Genomic DNA, 15,901 nt, shown 5'->3' with positions numbered 1-15,901 from the left:
GAGGGGAAACTGGGAAAGGAGAAATTCGCATGTAAATAAAGAAAATATCTAAAATAAAAAATAAAAAATAAAATAAATAAATAAATAAAAAAAAGAAAATACTATGCCCATTTAAAATACTGAATACATTTAATAAATATATTAATGGAGAAAAAAAAAAGAAATCTTGCCTTCCCACAGTCAAAACTCTAGCCCATAATTGTTCCTGTCTGAAAGAGCTGCAGGAATGGAAATAAGAGAAGCCTGAGGAGAAGAAGGTCCAGTGACAGGCCCAAAGTGGGATCCAGCTCAAGGGGAGTTACTGAGGCCTGACACTATTACTGAAGCTATGGAGCACTCACAAAAAGGGACCTAGCATGGATTTCCTCCCAAAGACCTAACAAGCAGAGGAAAAGAGTCAGATTCAGATATTTGCACCAAGACTCCATGCCCTACATCAATGCTGCCATCCATGGGGTGCTGAGGATGGCCAACACTGTCCTTTGAGTGTTTCCATGAAAGTAACCTATGAGGAACACAAATGTAAAAGTAACATTTATTTCTCCCCAAAGGAATTATTTAAAATGAAAGAGAGATATTGTGATAAGAAAATGTGAGAACTCCTTCAATAGGACTAAGTGATACTTATGTCTGTCATGGGAAGTACAAAAAAGGAGAATCCTTGGTTGATCTTACTCAGTGTCAGCTTTATTTGCTATAGAACATCTTATTGTCTTCCTATGCTAATGTGTGCTCACAAGAGTCAGTATTTCTTTGCCATATGTGAGCTCACAGGCATTTCTCCAGCATTAGCTTACTCCCCTATAGTTAGGAACTTTCATTTTTCACAGAGAAATCTAGTCAAAAGTAAAATATTAATTACAAGAAAGAGATAGGAAAAAGCAGATAGTTACAAAACAAATATTGTATTGAAGATACTTATCTCAAAATGTCTTAATCTTCTTTTCATGTGTATTGATCCCCTCTTTATATATTAGAAGGTTGGGTGAAATAAGTTTACCTAAGCTATCTCTACTAAAATATAAAATATCATAAGACTTGGGAACTTAGAATTTAACTTCATTTAATTATCTGTCTTGCCCAAAACTATATTAGACATTTAAATATCCCCCTTATATTTTTATCCATGGATCCATTTTACATTCCCTCTGTTCCCAGATCCCAGCTTAGTGTCTCTATAGAGACCTCTCCAAATCACATCACACTATTTCCTTCCAAAACACAATTATCATCCTTTGCATTCCTTCTGTTAAAATCAGACATTTCTTTGCACTGACAAAATAAAATTCCTGAGGTTTCAGTTCAGCACAGCAGCAACTGGATGCACAGCACATCAGTCTTCATGATGGTGGCCAAGAAGCAGAAGGAAAGCCTGATGGAAGATCTCTCTCCACCTCATTTATTCCACCTAGGCCTTCAATGTGGGGAATGGTGGAACAAGGGAGGGAAAATCTACTGCCATTGGATATTCCATGATCTCTGGAGAAAGTCTCACAGCTACTATCACTGGTAATCTGCTGTAATCTCCTAGAAAATTATGTTACTCAGAATGAATTGTTCTCAGGAAAGTACTCATAGTTGGGATCAGAAGAGTCTACCCTGGAAATATAGATAAAAGAATTCCTTTAACCCCAGAGTTACAGTCAAACTCAACTCATGTTTTTTAACATGGCTAGTAAATTTCAACTCTAACACCAGCTCTAAATAATCAAACTGAATAATATGCAAGTGAAGCAAAGAGGCATGGCTTTGACCTTACATGAACCTAGTTTCAAAAATGGCTGGCTCTCTGACCACTCTGTGGCTCTAAGAAAATTATTAATCTCATATAGCATTGATTCCTACATCTCTACAATTCAGTGGAAGCCATGACACAGAATAATGTGCAGTAACCACAGAAAGACTACTCAAACATGCAGAGATTTCCACTCTATAAAACAGGCATAATTTTTATTACTGACACACAGGGAAATTTTCTGTTTGTAAAAGATCCTGAACAAAATGAGTGAGTACTTGCCATATTATAAATCATGAGAATGCCCAAATGAAAGCACCCTAGTTCTGTCTAGAATTAGATAGGCCTGAGTCAGGAGCAGAGTCTGGGAGGGAACAAGAGAGGTTCTAAAGAAAAAGACGCTAGTTCTGAGAACAAGTGGAGTAGGAGACTTTAGTCAGACAACGTGGGGGAGGAAGAGTTCACAATAAAGGAAACAATGTATAAAATAGTTTTGAACTAAGAGAAAACTGCTGTTTATATGGGAAAAAATTAGAAAAATATTAGCCTATGACATCCTAAGCAGTGGGTAAAACTGGCCCTGAAGTATCAATAATGGCCCTTCATAATAAGACTAATAAAAACATTCTACAGAATGGATTATGAAAATGATGAAAGGTGAGCATGTGGAGTGGTTATCTTTATCCCATATTCATTGTCATCTGTGCTGTAGGTATGCGTCAGAGAGCACGGGGGCAGCCTGAGCTAAGATGGAAGTGAGAATGGGGCAGCCTGCACTAAGGTGGAAGGGAGAGCCAGTAATTGACATGACAGAATCTAGAGAGATTGAGAGAATGGTTATGGTATAGAATAGGGTGGAAGAATCAGTGTGAAGTAAAGGCACACTCTGGCCAGTGTAGGCATCATGTCAGAGAGACTGGTAGACTGGGATTGCTTACTGTACCTGCTTGTTGTATTCTTAACACAGCTGAGGGACAGGCTTTAGAGGCTCCATACTGAAGGCTAAGAAGTAAGAAGCAGAGATGAAATACAGACCATTACCTTTGCAGACCTTCCCTAATCCTCATTGTAGGAAGTAGCTAGGTTGATGGTTTTTCACCTATTATCCTTTTATTTTACCCCTTTATGCTCAAAAGTCTCTTTCCTATCACATGGTGACCTATTCCCACAAACCATCATTTTCTAATGAAAAGAACCCTAATGGTCCTGGAATATCCTAAGGACACATAGTCCATCATTATATCTGAAGTAAAAATGGGATTTGGGATTAGGGTGTGAACAAGAATAGGGTATTGGGAGCCTCCATCGCTTATATATGTGTATTCCACATTTCAAGTCTTGAATCTTTGCTTTCTCCTTTAGAACATCACGGTCCTGACCAATTTGACTGCTCTGCATAGGGACCCCAAAGAGTATGCCACTCCAGATGTCTTTAATCCAGAGTACTTTTTGGTGAATGGTCAGTTTAAGAAGAGAGAATCCTTTCTGCCATTTTCAGTGGGTGAGTAGTAATGAGAAGTAATAATGAGAAAGAAACAGGTCAGATTCTACCTCATCCCTTCCATTCTCTTTTCTCTCAAGATCTCTGCTCTAATTGACAACCTCCATATAGCTCCACCTAGTGCAACCAAGGTCTTGTTTGGTCCATTGTTTCAGAGTCCTTTGTCTGTGGTCAGCCAGCCACTAAGCCTATGCCTGAAGTGACAATGAGCAAATTTAAAAGTGTTTAGCAGAAGAACATTATCACCTCATGGCTGCCAGAAACCAAGAAAATGATGCCCCTAGTTTGCATCTATCCCATTATTGACATGACTCAAATGACCTATTTTAGGTACATAACCACTTCATTTTCTATTACTCTCCAATAGTCTTGCAGTCAAGGTAGTACCTGAATTGGTTACCATTTTATAGATGTGAGAAGATGCCATGACCAAAGCAATTTTTCAAAAAGAAAGCATTTAATTGGAAGCTTGCTTGTAGATCCAGAGGATTAATCTATGATCACTATGGCAAGAAGCAGACAAGCATGGCACTGGAGGATTAGATGAGCATTTTACATCTGGATCCACTGGCAGACATACAGAGAGAGAGAGAGAGAGAGAGAGAGAGAGAGAGAGAGAGAGAGAGAGAGAGAGAGAGGGAGGGAAGAAGGAGAGGCAGAGAGGGAAGGGAGAGGGAAAAAGGACAGGGAAAGAGGAAGAGGAGGAGACAAGGGGAGAGGTAGAAGGAGGAAAGAAGGTGAGAAAGACGGCTCTGGTCTGGCCTTTGAAACGTCAAAGCCCATTTTCAGTGATATACCTCCTCCAACATTACCATACCTCCTAATTTGTCGCAGGACAATTTCATTCCATTTACTAGTCATTCAAATATATGAGTATATGGGGGCTATTTTCACTCAAACCTCCATGGTAAAATCATGACTACCTATTACACGGGCCAAGTTTTAATCACATGCTCTATACTGAAACACAAGTTCCCACATGCCCAGACATGCTCAGGAACCAGGAGACAATTTCACATTGTTGCCAAATGAGAAAAGCTTAGTCTCATGACAAGCAGAGGTTTATTCATAGTTACAGAGGTGGTATCCCACAGGTTATGTCACTAATCCTGAGTCCTAACTTTGCATATCATGATATATGTATTCTTTCAGGAGAATCTTGGGAATTTCATGTTATTCATGACTGGTAACAGGAGAAACATGAAGAACACAGATAAATGAAACACAGTATCAAAAAATACAGATGTAACATAAGATACTGCATCATAGACGTAAATTTAAGTTCACCACTTCTGGTTTGCTTTTATCCTATTTCCTCAAGAACCTGTATCAGGCAGATAACAAAGCATGCATTTATCAGAAAATGCTAGAATGTTTAATGCTATTGAAACCAATGGAGCTTCTTATACATTAACCTACAGAGAAGGACACATGTCATCTTTCCTACTACCCTGTTCTTGTTGGAAGCCCCATGAAGACAGTGGAAAAGATGTTCAAATATTAGTAAGAGTATTATTTTAATACTAGCCTAAATATGCTGTTGTATTCTTTATACATTTCCTTTTTTAATTTTCCACATTTTTAAGTGTGAAATGTATTAGTTTAGAAGAAAGAAAGCACTTGAAGACAGAGTAGATATCTCACTTGTTAAAGAGCTTGCCTATAAAACATAGAACTTAATATGACCTCTACAACTCACATTTAAAATGTGTAGCGTATGCCAGAGCCTGGAAGCAGGAGTGGGTGGGTTGGTGAGGTGGGGGAGGGGTGAAGGGATAGGGGATTTTCAGAAGGGAAACCAGAAAGGGGATAACATTTGAAATGTAAATAAAGAAAATATGTAATAAAAAAGCAAAAAACAAACAAAAAAAAAACAAAACAAGACAAAATAAATCAAAAGGATAGTAGCATGTGCTTATAATCTTAGCACTTGAAAGATGTATCTGTTAGGTTTTAGTGGCCAGGCTAACTTGGAAGGTTCAAAATAGTTAGGACTCTTGTATCAAGGTCGCAGGTATGCTATTTGAGTATCAACTCCTTTGTCTGTCCTTGGGAATCAACATTCCTATGCACACATGTGTATACACAATGAGCATGCATATGCACAAACACATCCATACAAACAGGGACTTAAATATTGGGACCAAGATTTGATGGAGTGTTGCAGTGCTGTTGTAATAGTTGATAAGGATGTCAACTGAGGAAGAGAACAGTAGAGTGCTAGATCATGAGTGACTACCGATATGAACCCAGATATTGAATAGAGAGACTGATGAGAAGACAAGTACAGAAATGTATATAAATACAAATACAAATGTTTATACAAACACTTTGATGAATATACAGTGTGAATGTGTATATGGTGTGATGTGACCTAGAGCAATGGCTCCCAGAATTATGGTAATGCTTCATTATTAGGTTTAACCTTCTGCAGATTATTCAATGCAAAACACCAGGATACATGAGGAAATGACAATTTTCTGTGCTGGCAAATGAAAAAATTAATGTTTGAAACATTATAGTTCCAAAGGTCAGGAAATACCAAGGTGACTCAGATTCTAAGGAGTAAATCAAGATTTTGGACATATCAACAGGACACAAAGCCAAGAGGTCAGGGCAGGATTTGTACTAAAAAAGTGAAGAAACTAGTCATAAGATGCACCAAAGTCAGCTCAGAATGTGACTTATCATTCTTTTGTCCCTCAGGAAAGAGAGGTAACCCTAGAAAACAACTGGCAAGATCTGAACTGTTCATTTTCTTCACTGCTCTTAGGCAAAAATTTACCTTCAAGCCCCCAGTCAATGAGAAGCTGAGCCTGAAGTACAGAAAGGGTGTCACCCTTTCCCCAGTCATCTATCCCATCTGTGCTTTCCCTAGATAATAATGTGGGAAAAGAAAAAAGAAAAACAAAAAAAAAAACAAAAACAGGAAGCCACGGTGTATACCCTGAAGTTTCTGGGCTTTGCTTATATGAGAGCAGAAAGATGTCATAGAATGAAGGTAATTCAAGAAATATTGAAAAATTGGGCAAGAAATTAAATCAAATTTCTGGATTCTTAGACCCTTACTTTGGTAGCTGGCAAATCATTTATGAGCTCAATGGCATACCTTTTCATTGAAAAGAATCAATGACAATGGTGCTTTTTCCTTATAAAGTAAATGCATTGAATTGAATTAAAAAGAAAATAAAATTTAAAACTATATTTTATTAATGAAATTTAAACATGCTAAGAGCATCATGAGTCATATCTCAAGTAGTGTGCTTCCACTGTGCCTAATTCTTACAATTTCATTTGCTTCTAGTCCAGAGACAACCAAAAGTGGTGCAAAGAGAGAATATAAGAATCAGAATTGAGTTTCTGATTGTATCCACAGAAATAGACCACGAAACCTCTCCCATATGACAGATCTTTCATTAACTTATGTAATTCTCCTTTCAAGTAGTCCTAGAAACTAACAGAGCAGAGATGTTTCCCTACTCACAGATAGGCAAAGTAAATGGAATAAAATCAGTTTCCTTTTTCCTTCAATTTTATTGGTTCTTTGTGAATTTCATATCATGTACCCCAATCCCACTCATCTCCCCCTCACCTTGTACCCAACCTCTGCCCTTGCATCCTCCACACAAAGAGAAAAAAAAACTCTTTGTGAAAGCCATAGTGTGTCACAGTGTATCCCTCAGTATACAATTTAATCCATAGATCATTGCTTGTAAATGTTCATTACAATGAGTCTTTGGTCTAGTAGGAGGTCTCTGGCTACTGTTACACTGAAAATACTGGAACTTCACTGGGTCTCCTGTCAGATATCCTTTTGTTGCTCTATGTCATTCAGATTCTATTGATTTGGATTTGTAGGACTTCCCCCTTCATGTACTGTAGCAGTTCATTGATGGGGTAGAGATGTTGGAGCTGGCCAGTTCAAAGCCCTAGATATAAGCCTGAGAGGTATCTGAGCTGGTCAGCCCACCAGCTCTCTTAAACCTGTACCACTGGGATGTTATCTTCTCCCTCTCCAGGATGGCATATTCAATGCTGCAGCCAATGAGGGGCATAAAGCTCTCCTGCTCCCATGCCATTTATAGTCACTCATCTTTGTCCACACTATCAAGGCCAACTCTACTGTGCTTCCCCGAGGAGGTTACAGGGCCATTCACCCAAATGCTTTTGTAGGAGAGAGGTTGAACTGACTCTGTTGCACCTCTGGCTCTCTGAACTGGCTCACCAGCAACCTCAACAACCATGGCTAGCTCTACCCTGTTGCCTACAGGAGATACAGGCACTACATCCCAAGTTTTGCAGCAGATGAGGGACAAGGCCTGTTCTTAAACTCATGTGACCCAGAATCCAGCTTTCCCAAGCTACTACAGGTGTCACAGGTCAAGAGAGAGGATGAGGGCCTCTCTCTCTCATCCTCTACACCACATAGCAGAAAAGAGCCAGGCTGCCTCTCCAAAGCTCAAGCACTCAGTTCCTGCTGAGGCAATTACTTGCAACCCTCATGTTGCACACAGGCTCTACTGTGGCCAGGCAAGGTACAGGGCCAGCCCTCTTGATGTTGCAGAAGTTGAAGGGCAGGGACATCTCTCCTGCTCTCAAGACCCCAGGGCCAGCTCTCCCTCGGGCCATAGGTATCAAAAATAGTTTCCTTTTACTTGCTGTAGTTCAACCTTGATCCTAGGACTAGGTTATATGTGGTCACAGATAAGCAAAACCTGGAAACATGTTTAGAAGACAAATTGTAACTCAGCCCTGGTAGGCCTGAGCATGACAAATATGGCAGGCCTTGTCCTTTCCCCATTCCCTCTGCCTTGATAAAATGTTAAGTTTACATTCTTAACACTACCCACCATGGTCTATTTCCTTATTTGGCTTCTTTTCACTATGAGGCTGACAAGCAGCCATTGAAGTCCACCCTTCAAAAGTCTCTGCTTGTCTACCCTAATTAACATGCCCAATCACTACAAACCAACGCATCCTAACACAAAGTTAGCTGAGAAAGTCACAGGGCTTCCTGATAGGCATTTTATCTCCCTCAGTGACACAGATATAGACCAGATTTGACCAGGTTAAAAGTAGATAAAGGCAGGTCTATTAGGAGGCAGGTCTCAGGTGGGTTAAATGACCTCACAGGTGAAGGCCAGTGAAGTCACACATCTAGGCTAAAGCAAGGAGGTTTTAGAGAGCTTAGGTAAGGAGTAATGACATGCCAACTAGAAGCTTGGATGGTATTCATACATTGTAGAAAACTGAACCCCTAGGCAGTACTCTTGGATGGGTTGCAGGAAACTTAGAGACTAGGCGTGATGATGTTCTAGCCTGAAGTTTACTTCAAGCAAAGGGAGATTTTTCTTTATGTGGGCAGGGTTGTGAAGAGAAAGGGGGCAGACAGGGTTTCCTAGCTTGCTCAGGAGATGAGCAAGATTTCCAACCTAACATCATGCCTTCTTTATTTATAGAGACTTTGATGCAGATCTAGCTACTTCCTGCTGAAATGAGATACCTGGAATGGAAGAATGTAGAGTAGATGGGGTAGTGCTCATCAGGAGGTATGAGTGTAGGAGCGTCTGGTTGAAAATTACTTAGGAAACTTAAGAAACTGTTCCTGGAGGAAGAGGAAAGACAAGATGCTAGGAGAAAAAATAAGACATAATAGTATCATCAGTGCTATGAATGGAGCTAGTAATGTGAAGAATGAAGACTGTCAGAAATGATGGATTGGAGCTATTTCCTGGTTGTATCGGCAGAGTTCTTCAGACAATGTCACTTCAGACACTGGAGTGACTTGATCTGGGTCTCCACCAGGCCAGATGTAATAATAATAGCATTTGAGGAAAGATTCCTGATATTAATATGTTGTTCCTTTTATTATTAAATACCTATAACAATCACAGTTATTAGCCCACCCCTTTGAGCAGATTTCTGTAGATCAAGAAAGAGTCTTTCAACCAAGGCATCTCCTACTTACACAAATGCACAGACTTCCCTTAGTGTTAGTCCCCATACTCGTATATGTACACTCCATTAGCCATACATGTATATACCATGTCTATTACATGTTGATTATTAGAAGGAATTATTCTCTAATTAGAGAGACAGTTTGATCTATTAGGAAGTCCATACATTTTGCACCAACATCAAGTCCATTGAGACCTTCATTAGCCTTGGTCAGGTGAAATGTGTCACATGCTCTTCAGGATAATAAATTTCAGGATGCTTGACATCAGAGACTTTACTTCTAGTATCCTTATGCTTTCTTCTAAGGAACTTAGTGGATTTACAGTCAATTCATACAGACATATTAATAAATTTATGTACAGTACACTTGATTCCTTCTTTGAATTTGAATTTACTGTAGTTGAAGAGGAAACATCTTCAAAACATTTCCATAGACTGTAGTGCACCCACTCACTCATCCTAATCAGGGAAACCTCTCAACATGAATCCTATTTCTTTTTCTTTTTCTTTACAGGGGAGAGAGCAGACACAGTCCCCCACTACCACAAATTATGCAGTCGATGAGTTTCCCGAATTTGGGGAAATCGCAGGGGTCAGCACATCCGGAGTGCAATGGATAAGCCTCGCCCTGGGAAAACCACCTTCGTAATCATGGTATCTCCTCTGCCAGGTAAGTATGAGTCCTATTTCTTATACATATGCCTGTCATCCCTGGATACACAGTGTCATGGTTTGAATATGGCCAGCCCAGCGAGTGGCACTATTAGAGGGTGTGGCCCTGTTGAAGTAGGTGTGGCCTTATTGGAGTAGGTGTGTCACTGTGGGTATGGGCTTTAAGACCCTCTTGCTAGTTGCCTGGAAGTCAGTATTCTAGTAGTAGACTTCAGAAGAAGATGTAGAAGCTTCACTTCCTCTAGAACCATTCCTACCTGGATACTGTTATATTCCTGCTTTGATGATAATGGGCTGAACCCTGGAACCTGTAAGCCAGCCCCAATTAAATGTTATCCTTATAAGAGTTGCCTTGGTCATGGTATCTGTTCACAGCAGTAAGACCCTAACTAAGAAAGACAGTACCATATTGGTACCAGAGACTGGGGTATTGCTGTTTTAGCCCTGACCATACTTTTGTTTGAAGAATGTGGATTTGGGGAATTTGGATTTGGAAAGCAATGGAATGCTTTAAGTGGGACTGAATCCTGTATTCAAGGAGATAACAAACAAGGGAGTAGGACTTTGGAGCAAGATCCTACCCACCTAAATTTAGGTCCAGGCATGGTGGCACACATCTATAATCCCAGGAGATAAAGCCAAGCATATCTCTGAGTACAAGACCAGCCTGACACAGAGCAAGTTCTAGGTGAAGAAAAATTTTAAGTCCAGGCATGGTGGTACACACCTTTAATTCCAGGAGCGAGGCATTCAGATCGCTGAGTTCAAGACCAATCTACAGAGCAAATTCCAGACAACCAAGCTGAGGCAGTGAAGGAATTGGAAAACAGAAAGCTAGTGACTATGTAATAAAAAAGGGGGTTCATGTTCCAGCTCCAGCAAGCAGCAGATCTCGGCAGCTTTGGCCATGTGGCTTTGGCTTTAGAGTGAAAAAAAAATAGAAGGGACTACTCAGACAATCGATGCTAGTTAGCTGGAGCTAAGAAATTGGCTGAAGAGGAGACCAACATAACTGAGGTGAAATCATCTGGGAAGTGTTTTCTGAGAGCACAAAGCAGCTGTGTTCCCGAGATAGACAAGGTTGTACCTCGAGCTGCAGCTATATTTGGTAATGTGTAAGAGTCACCCAAGTGGTACTGGTTTTGAAAGCATGAAGGGATCATGAGGAGCACATAGGGCTTGATACTGTTAGAGGCCATGGAAGGCTATTGGTGTTCAATCAATTGCAGTTGATGGCCCAGGACTGAAGGGGTCATGCAAAGGATTTGAGGCTTGGCACAATGAAGAGAGCCTCTGAGAGGCTATTGGTGAAGCCTAGTTGCAGTGTATTGTGGATGCTTGTACCATAGGAGAAGGAAAGAGCAAGATTAGGTGGATAAAGGACACCAGAGTAGAGTAACTTAGAAATTAAGAGAGCATATAGTCTGATAGGTACTTCTTCCTTTTACTTTCCTTTATAAATAAAGATAAGAATCCTTTTTTAAAGTGTCTCCATTTTTTAATCTTCCTGCCAGCAGTTTTCCCTAGCTGACAAGTGGTTATATATGCTCTCAGCCTTAGGGAGAAAAGAAAAAAAATAAAAAAGGACCTCTTTTCTTAACCCACTCTACACACACACACACACACACACACACACACACACACAGAGAGACAGACAGACACACATACACACACACACACACAGTTAAAAAAAACCTGTTAATAGATCAAGAGACCTGCAGGTTCTAGCCCTGGAGTAACTAAAATCAAAATAGGTAAACATTATTATTTTTAAAAGGCAACCCTAATATCTCAGTAAGACAAAGTCTTGTCCAGACAGATGCTCTTTTGCCTTCAACACATGTTCAAGAGAGAACTAGGACTCTGGAGCTAGTGTCCTGTAGAAATGTATAGTTTATATGTATTCCTAATTTTCTTTGCAGCAATTAAAATGGACTTGTTGCTGGCTTGTAATAAAAGCATAGAGTTTCTAAGAGGGATAGATTACATAATTTGTAAGAAATACTGGTGTGTAATGCTACAGATCATATTAGCTATATTATTAGATGTATTAGCTATCATGATTCTTGTTTTGGAGTGTTTTAGCTAGACAGATATGAATCCCATTTGGCCCATCCCCAAAATTATGATGTCATAATAATGAATCACTCCCTTCCAGGATTTATCTTTTCCAGTACTCAGATATGGAAGGTGTAAAGAAGGTTTGTTCTGATGATGCCAAAATACTTTGGCTTGGGAAATATCTTAGTGCAGCACATGCAATAAGAGTCCTGCCATCTAGTGGAAGCCATAAGAAAGGAGGAAGGTGTGCATATCTTAGGTCCTGGGGGCTGGGCCCTTTTCATTCATGAACCGATTTTTACTAAATGTGTATTTGCTCACCCTGAGCTCTTCACTGTACCTGTGCCCTGAGGACTGAACAGTGAACATTTAGCCATGATGACCTTTGCCCAGGAGTTCTGCAGCTAAGCACACAAATGTGCCAACAAACCCAGTGTTACATCTAAGGACTGGTAGCAAGTCTGACTTCCAAGGCATTATCAGAATACTTGGAGAATATCAGACTCCATTTAGTATGCTCTTGCCCGGGCCTCTTACAGGGTGCTCTGCAATGTCTATTTCTCTGTCAAATGAAGTTAGTTTATTATAAGAAATAGAAACAAATTAATAACTTTGACGGACGCTGTATCCTCACTCCCAGGACAACATTCCAACCTTCACTTCATTATCAACAATGCAATTTGCAATATCATTTGCTCTGTCACCTTTGAGGAGTGCCTTGAGACTCATGACTGTAGGTTTCGGGAGATATTGAGGTTACTGGATGAGACCATGTTTGGAGACAACAATGTTGTACAGAATAAGCCTTTTTCTTTCATATCTTTGAAAAGAAGGGCTTTTAAAGCAAATATATAATGTTTCAAACATATTTTAAGTCCCCTCTTGACTTGGATGTTTCTGTTAATATAAGAATCTTAATATGAACAAAATATTTCTTTTACCTTTTTAAATTTTTTTAAATTAGATATTTTCTTTACTTACAGTTTAAATGTTATCCCTTTTCCTGGTTTCCTTTCTGAAAACCCATTCCCATTCCCCCTTCCCCTGCTCACCAACACACCTACTCCTGTTTCCCTGTCCTGGAATCCCCCAATACTGGACCAAGGGCATCTCCTCCCATTGATGTCCAACAAGCACATTCCCTGGGGTTACTGGTTGGTTTATATTGTTGTTCCTCCTATGGGGCTGCAAGCTCTTTCAGCTCCTTCAGTCCTTTCTCTAGCTCTTTCATTGTGGACCTTGTATTCAGTCCAATGGTTGACTGAGCAGATCCATCTTTATATTTGTCAGGCACTATCAGAGACTCTCAGGAGACAGCCTAACATTTATTTTAATATATATGTAAATGCTGGCCTCTTAGAGAATACACAAGTCCTTGATTTTATCAGCCTGGTTTTCCTTCTGCTACTCCCATATCTTGCTTGGCATGTATACATTTGAGGATGTGCATGTGCATGTTTGTATGTACTTAAAATATTTTCATGACATTTTACATAGTGTACATGCACATGTGTATAATATATTTGTTATATGTATGGATGGACAGAAGTCAGACAACTGTAAGAAGTTACTTTTCTTCTTCTGTCACATCATGGGTGTACCAGGAATGAAACACTTTGTGTGTGTGTGTGTGTGGTCATTTTTTACAATTATTATGATTTAGTTATTGTTGTTTCCATTATGTAATGGTATTCTTTATCTCTTTTGGGTAATTTGAATGTGAAATCTGTTTCATTAGTTATCAGAATAACTATTCAAACTTTTTCTATTTCTCTTTGCTTTGTGGGTTGGTTTCTTTTTCTTTAAACTTAATTTGTGGTATGTATACAAATAAGATGTTCTTCTTAGAGGTAATACAAATGTTGATCTCAGCTTTTAATTTAATCAGTGAGTCTGTATCTTTAGGACACTGTGGTGATGATCATTATTTTACCTAATGGATATTTGGGGTGTGCCCTTATCATTGCATTCTGTTTATGATATTCTTCAGCATAGTTCAGTCCGTTATGATATTTTATTCTCTGTGTTTTTGACTCACTGAATTATTAATTTTCTGCATTTCCAAAACCACAGTTCCCTTGCTGCATGTGCTCTCTATGTTGCTGACCTACTCAACCACAGTGCTGATTTTCTCACTCATTTTGCTGACTTTTCCCTTTCTATTATTGACTTCCCACTCTAGATCTTTTATTGAATTCATCTGCTTCTTTATTTGCTTCAAGTCACTTTTACTAGAATCCTATTGTAGTTTTTATGTAGCATTATGTGCCAGGACCCATCTAGAAGAATCTAAAACCTTACAGGTGAACTTCCTCAGTGGGTTCAGCCACAGACTCTAAAGCTATGATAGATTTGCTTCTTTAGACAAAGCCAAGGAGATTATATCTTAAGAAAGATGCCTGCTATTCAGTATGCATTTCCTATTATTATAAAATATATAACAATCACTAGGTAATGACCTACCCTGTTGAGCAGATTTCTATAGACCACAAAGATGTACTATTTTGTAGTGATGCTATAAAGACAAATAGGTAAACATTCAATAGAATTCCTGATTTGATTCAGTCAAATTTAGAAAATTTCTAGAGGTGGTTTTGGTTTCCTTCTAAAAAGATGTAATAAAATTAGAGTCAAGAATAGTATGTACTCACTCCTGATAGTAGTGTCTAAGGCTTTAGATTAAGAAATTCGATAAGTTTTATAATCATACTAAAAAGAGAAATAGACTTAAGACAAATTTGTCTTGAAGAAATACCATTTAGATCCAAGGTTAAAGTCTCAGGAAAGCAGTATGATAAGGCAAAGTCATAAAAAGCTGTTGCTTTGAAATTATAACAAGCACATAGAATGAAACACTATTTTGAACTTATTATCAACATCCTTCTATAACTCTCATTCTATGTAACATTTTATCTCTGAGTAATTTTTTTGTCTAAGAAGGTATAAAAAGACCATAGAAGAGAAATAAAATCGTTGATTGAATGCTTTGGCTTGGGAAGCTTTCGTGCATCCTTCATCCATCTTCCTGTCTATCTATCCATGCATCCATCCATCCATCCATCCATCCATTCTTCCATCCATCAATTCAGGTGTATATGTCTGTTTGTCTATATGTATATGTGTAGGTATAAGTGTATATGTAAAAACACATTAATAATAGTGGAGGTGCTTGTGACAGATGGTAGGGCCTGGCCAGAATGTGGGTATATGAATGTATATGTGTCTATGCATATTTGCCTGTATAAATCATCTAATTCTTTTCCTTTTATTCCTTTCTGGTTCACAATGAGTGAACTAGTTTAGCCATAGAGGCTTCTGAATTACTAACCAGAGAAAGGAGCACTAACAATAAATGTTTTGTGAGGTGACGAATGCCAGATACTGCAATTTCTGTTCTAGGGGAACTCAGGCAGGCAGGCAGGCCAGCTACCACTGCAAAGTACTTAGGGTTAAGATAGGCAACAGTTTTAATATAGAAAAGGCAATCCTAAATATGTGTTAAGGCCAAGTCTTACCCTTCCAGATGCTCCTTCCCCCTCAGCTACCTTCAAGAAAGAAACAGAAAGAACAGCTGAGGTCGGGCCCTGGCATTTATGTACCTGTTTCAGTATTGTTGAGTTCCTTAGTTCTAGAATTAATGATTTTTCAGCATCATTTTTATATGTCTTGTGTTTCTCTATTACACTTTATGCTCTCTTGAGCATCTCTTCTTGAGTGTGTGGAGGTAACAGTTGCAGATGTTTTAGCTTACTCTACTTTAGGTAAAAAGAGTTTCAGAGAGAATCAATCTGAAGTGATTGGCCCTTTAAAAGTTCATTTTCTCTTTAAGACCATCTGACTCCATGCATTGAAATGTGATGCACCCCAAAATGGATTTATTCTCACTTGTGTTATCCACACAAGCTCTTTTCCCTCATATTCAGGGATATCCTCAATGAAAATTAAATAACTTCTTAACATCACTTAAAGGTATT

At 39.0% G+C, this 15,901-nt stretch overlaps 1 protein-coding gene and 1 non-coding gene across 2 annotated transcripts in view; one reads left to right on the top strand and one right to left on the bottom strand.

Annotated features, from left to right (window-relative positions):
* Positions 1 to 9,705: 9,705 nt before the first annotated feature.
* LOC116097353 lies at positions 9,706 to 9,872 on the bottom strand. Its single transcript, XR_004121377.1, has one exon. It is a non-coding gene; the product is annotated as a U1 spliceosomal RNA (small nuclear RNA).
* Positions 9,846 to 15,901, top strand: part of LOC116095730 (cytochrome P450 2J2-like) — a 56,072-nt gene continuing 50,016 nt past the window's right edge. The window contains exon 1 of the mRNA XM_031377007.1: positions 9,846 to 9,864. Within this exon, the coding sequence (XP_031232867.1) occupies positions 9,846 to 9,864 (19 nt within the window). The remainder of the gene's footprint in view (positions 9,865 to 15,901) is intronic.

Source organism: Mastomys coucha, unplaced genomic scaffold (assembly GCF_008632895.1).
Source record: "Mastomys coucha isolate ucsf_1 unplaced genomic scaffold, UCSF_Mcou_1 pScaffold18, whole genome shotgun sequence".
Lineage (NCBI taxonomy): Eukaryota > Metazoa > Chordata > Mammalia > Rodentia > Muridae > Mastomys > Mastomys coucha.
The sequence above is the reverse complement of the archived record's forward strand: the minus strand, read 5'-3'. Positions and strand labels throughout refer to the sequence as shown.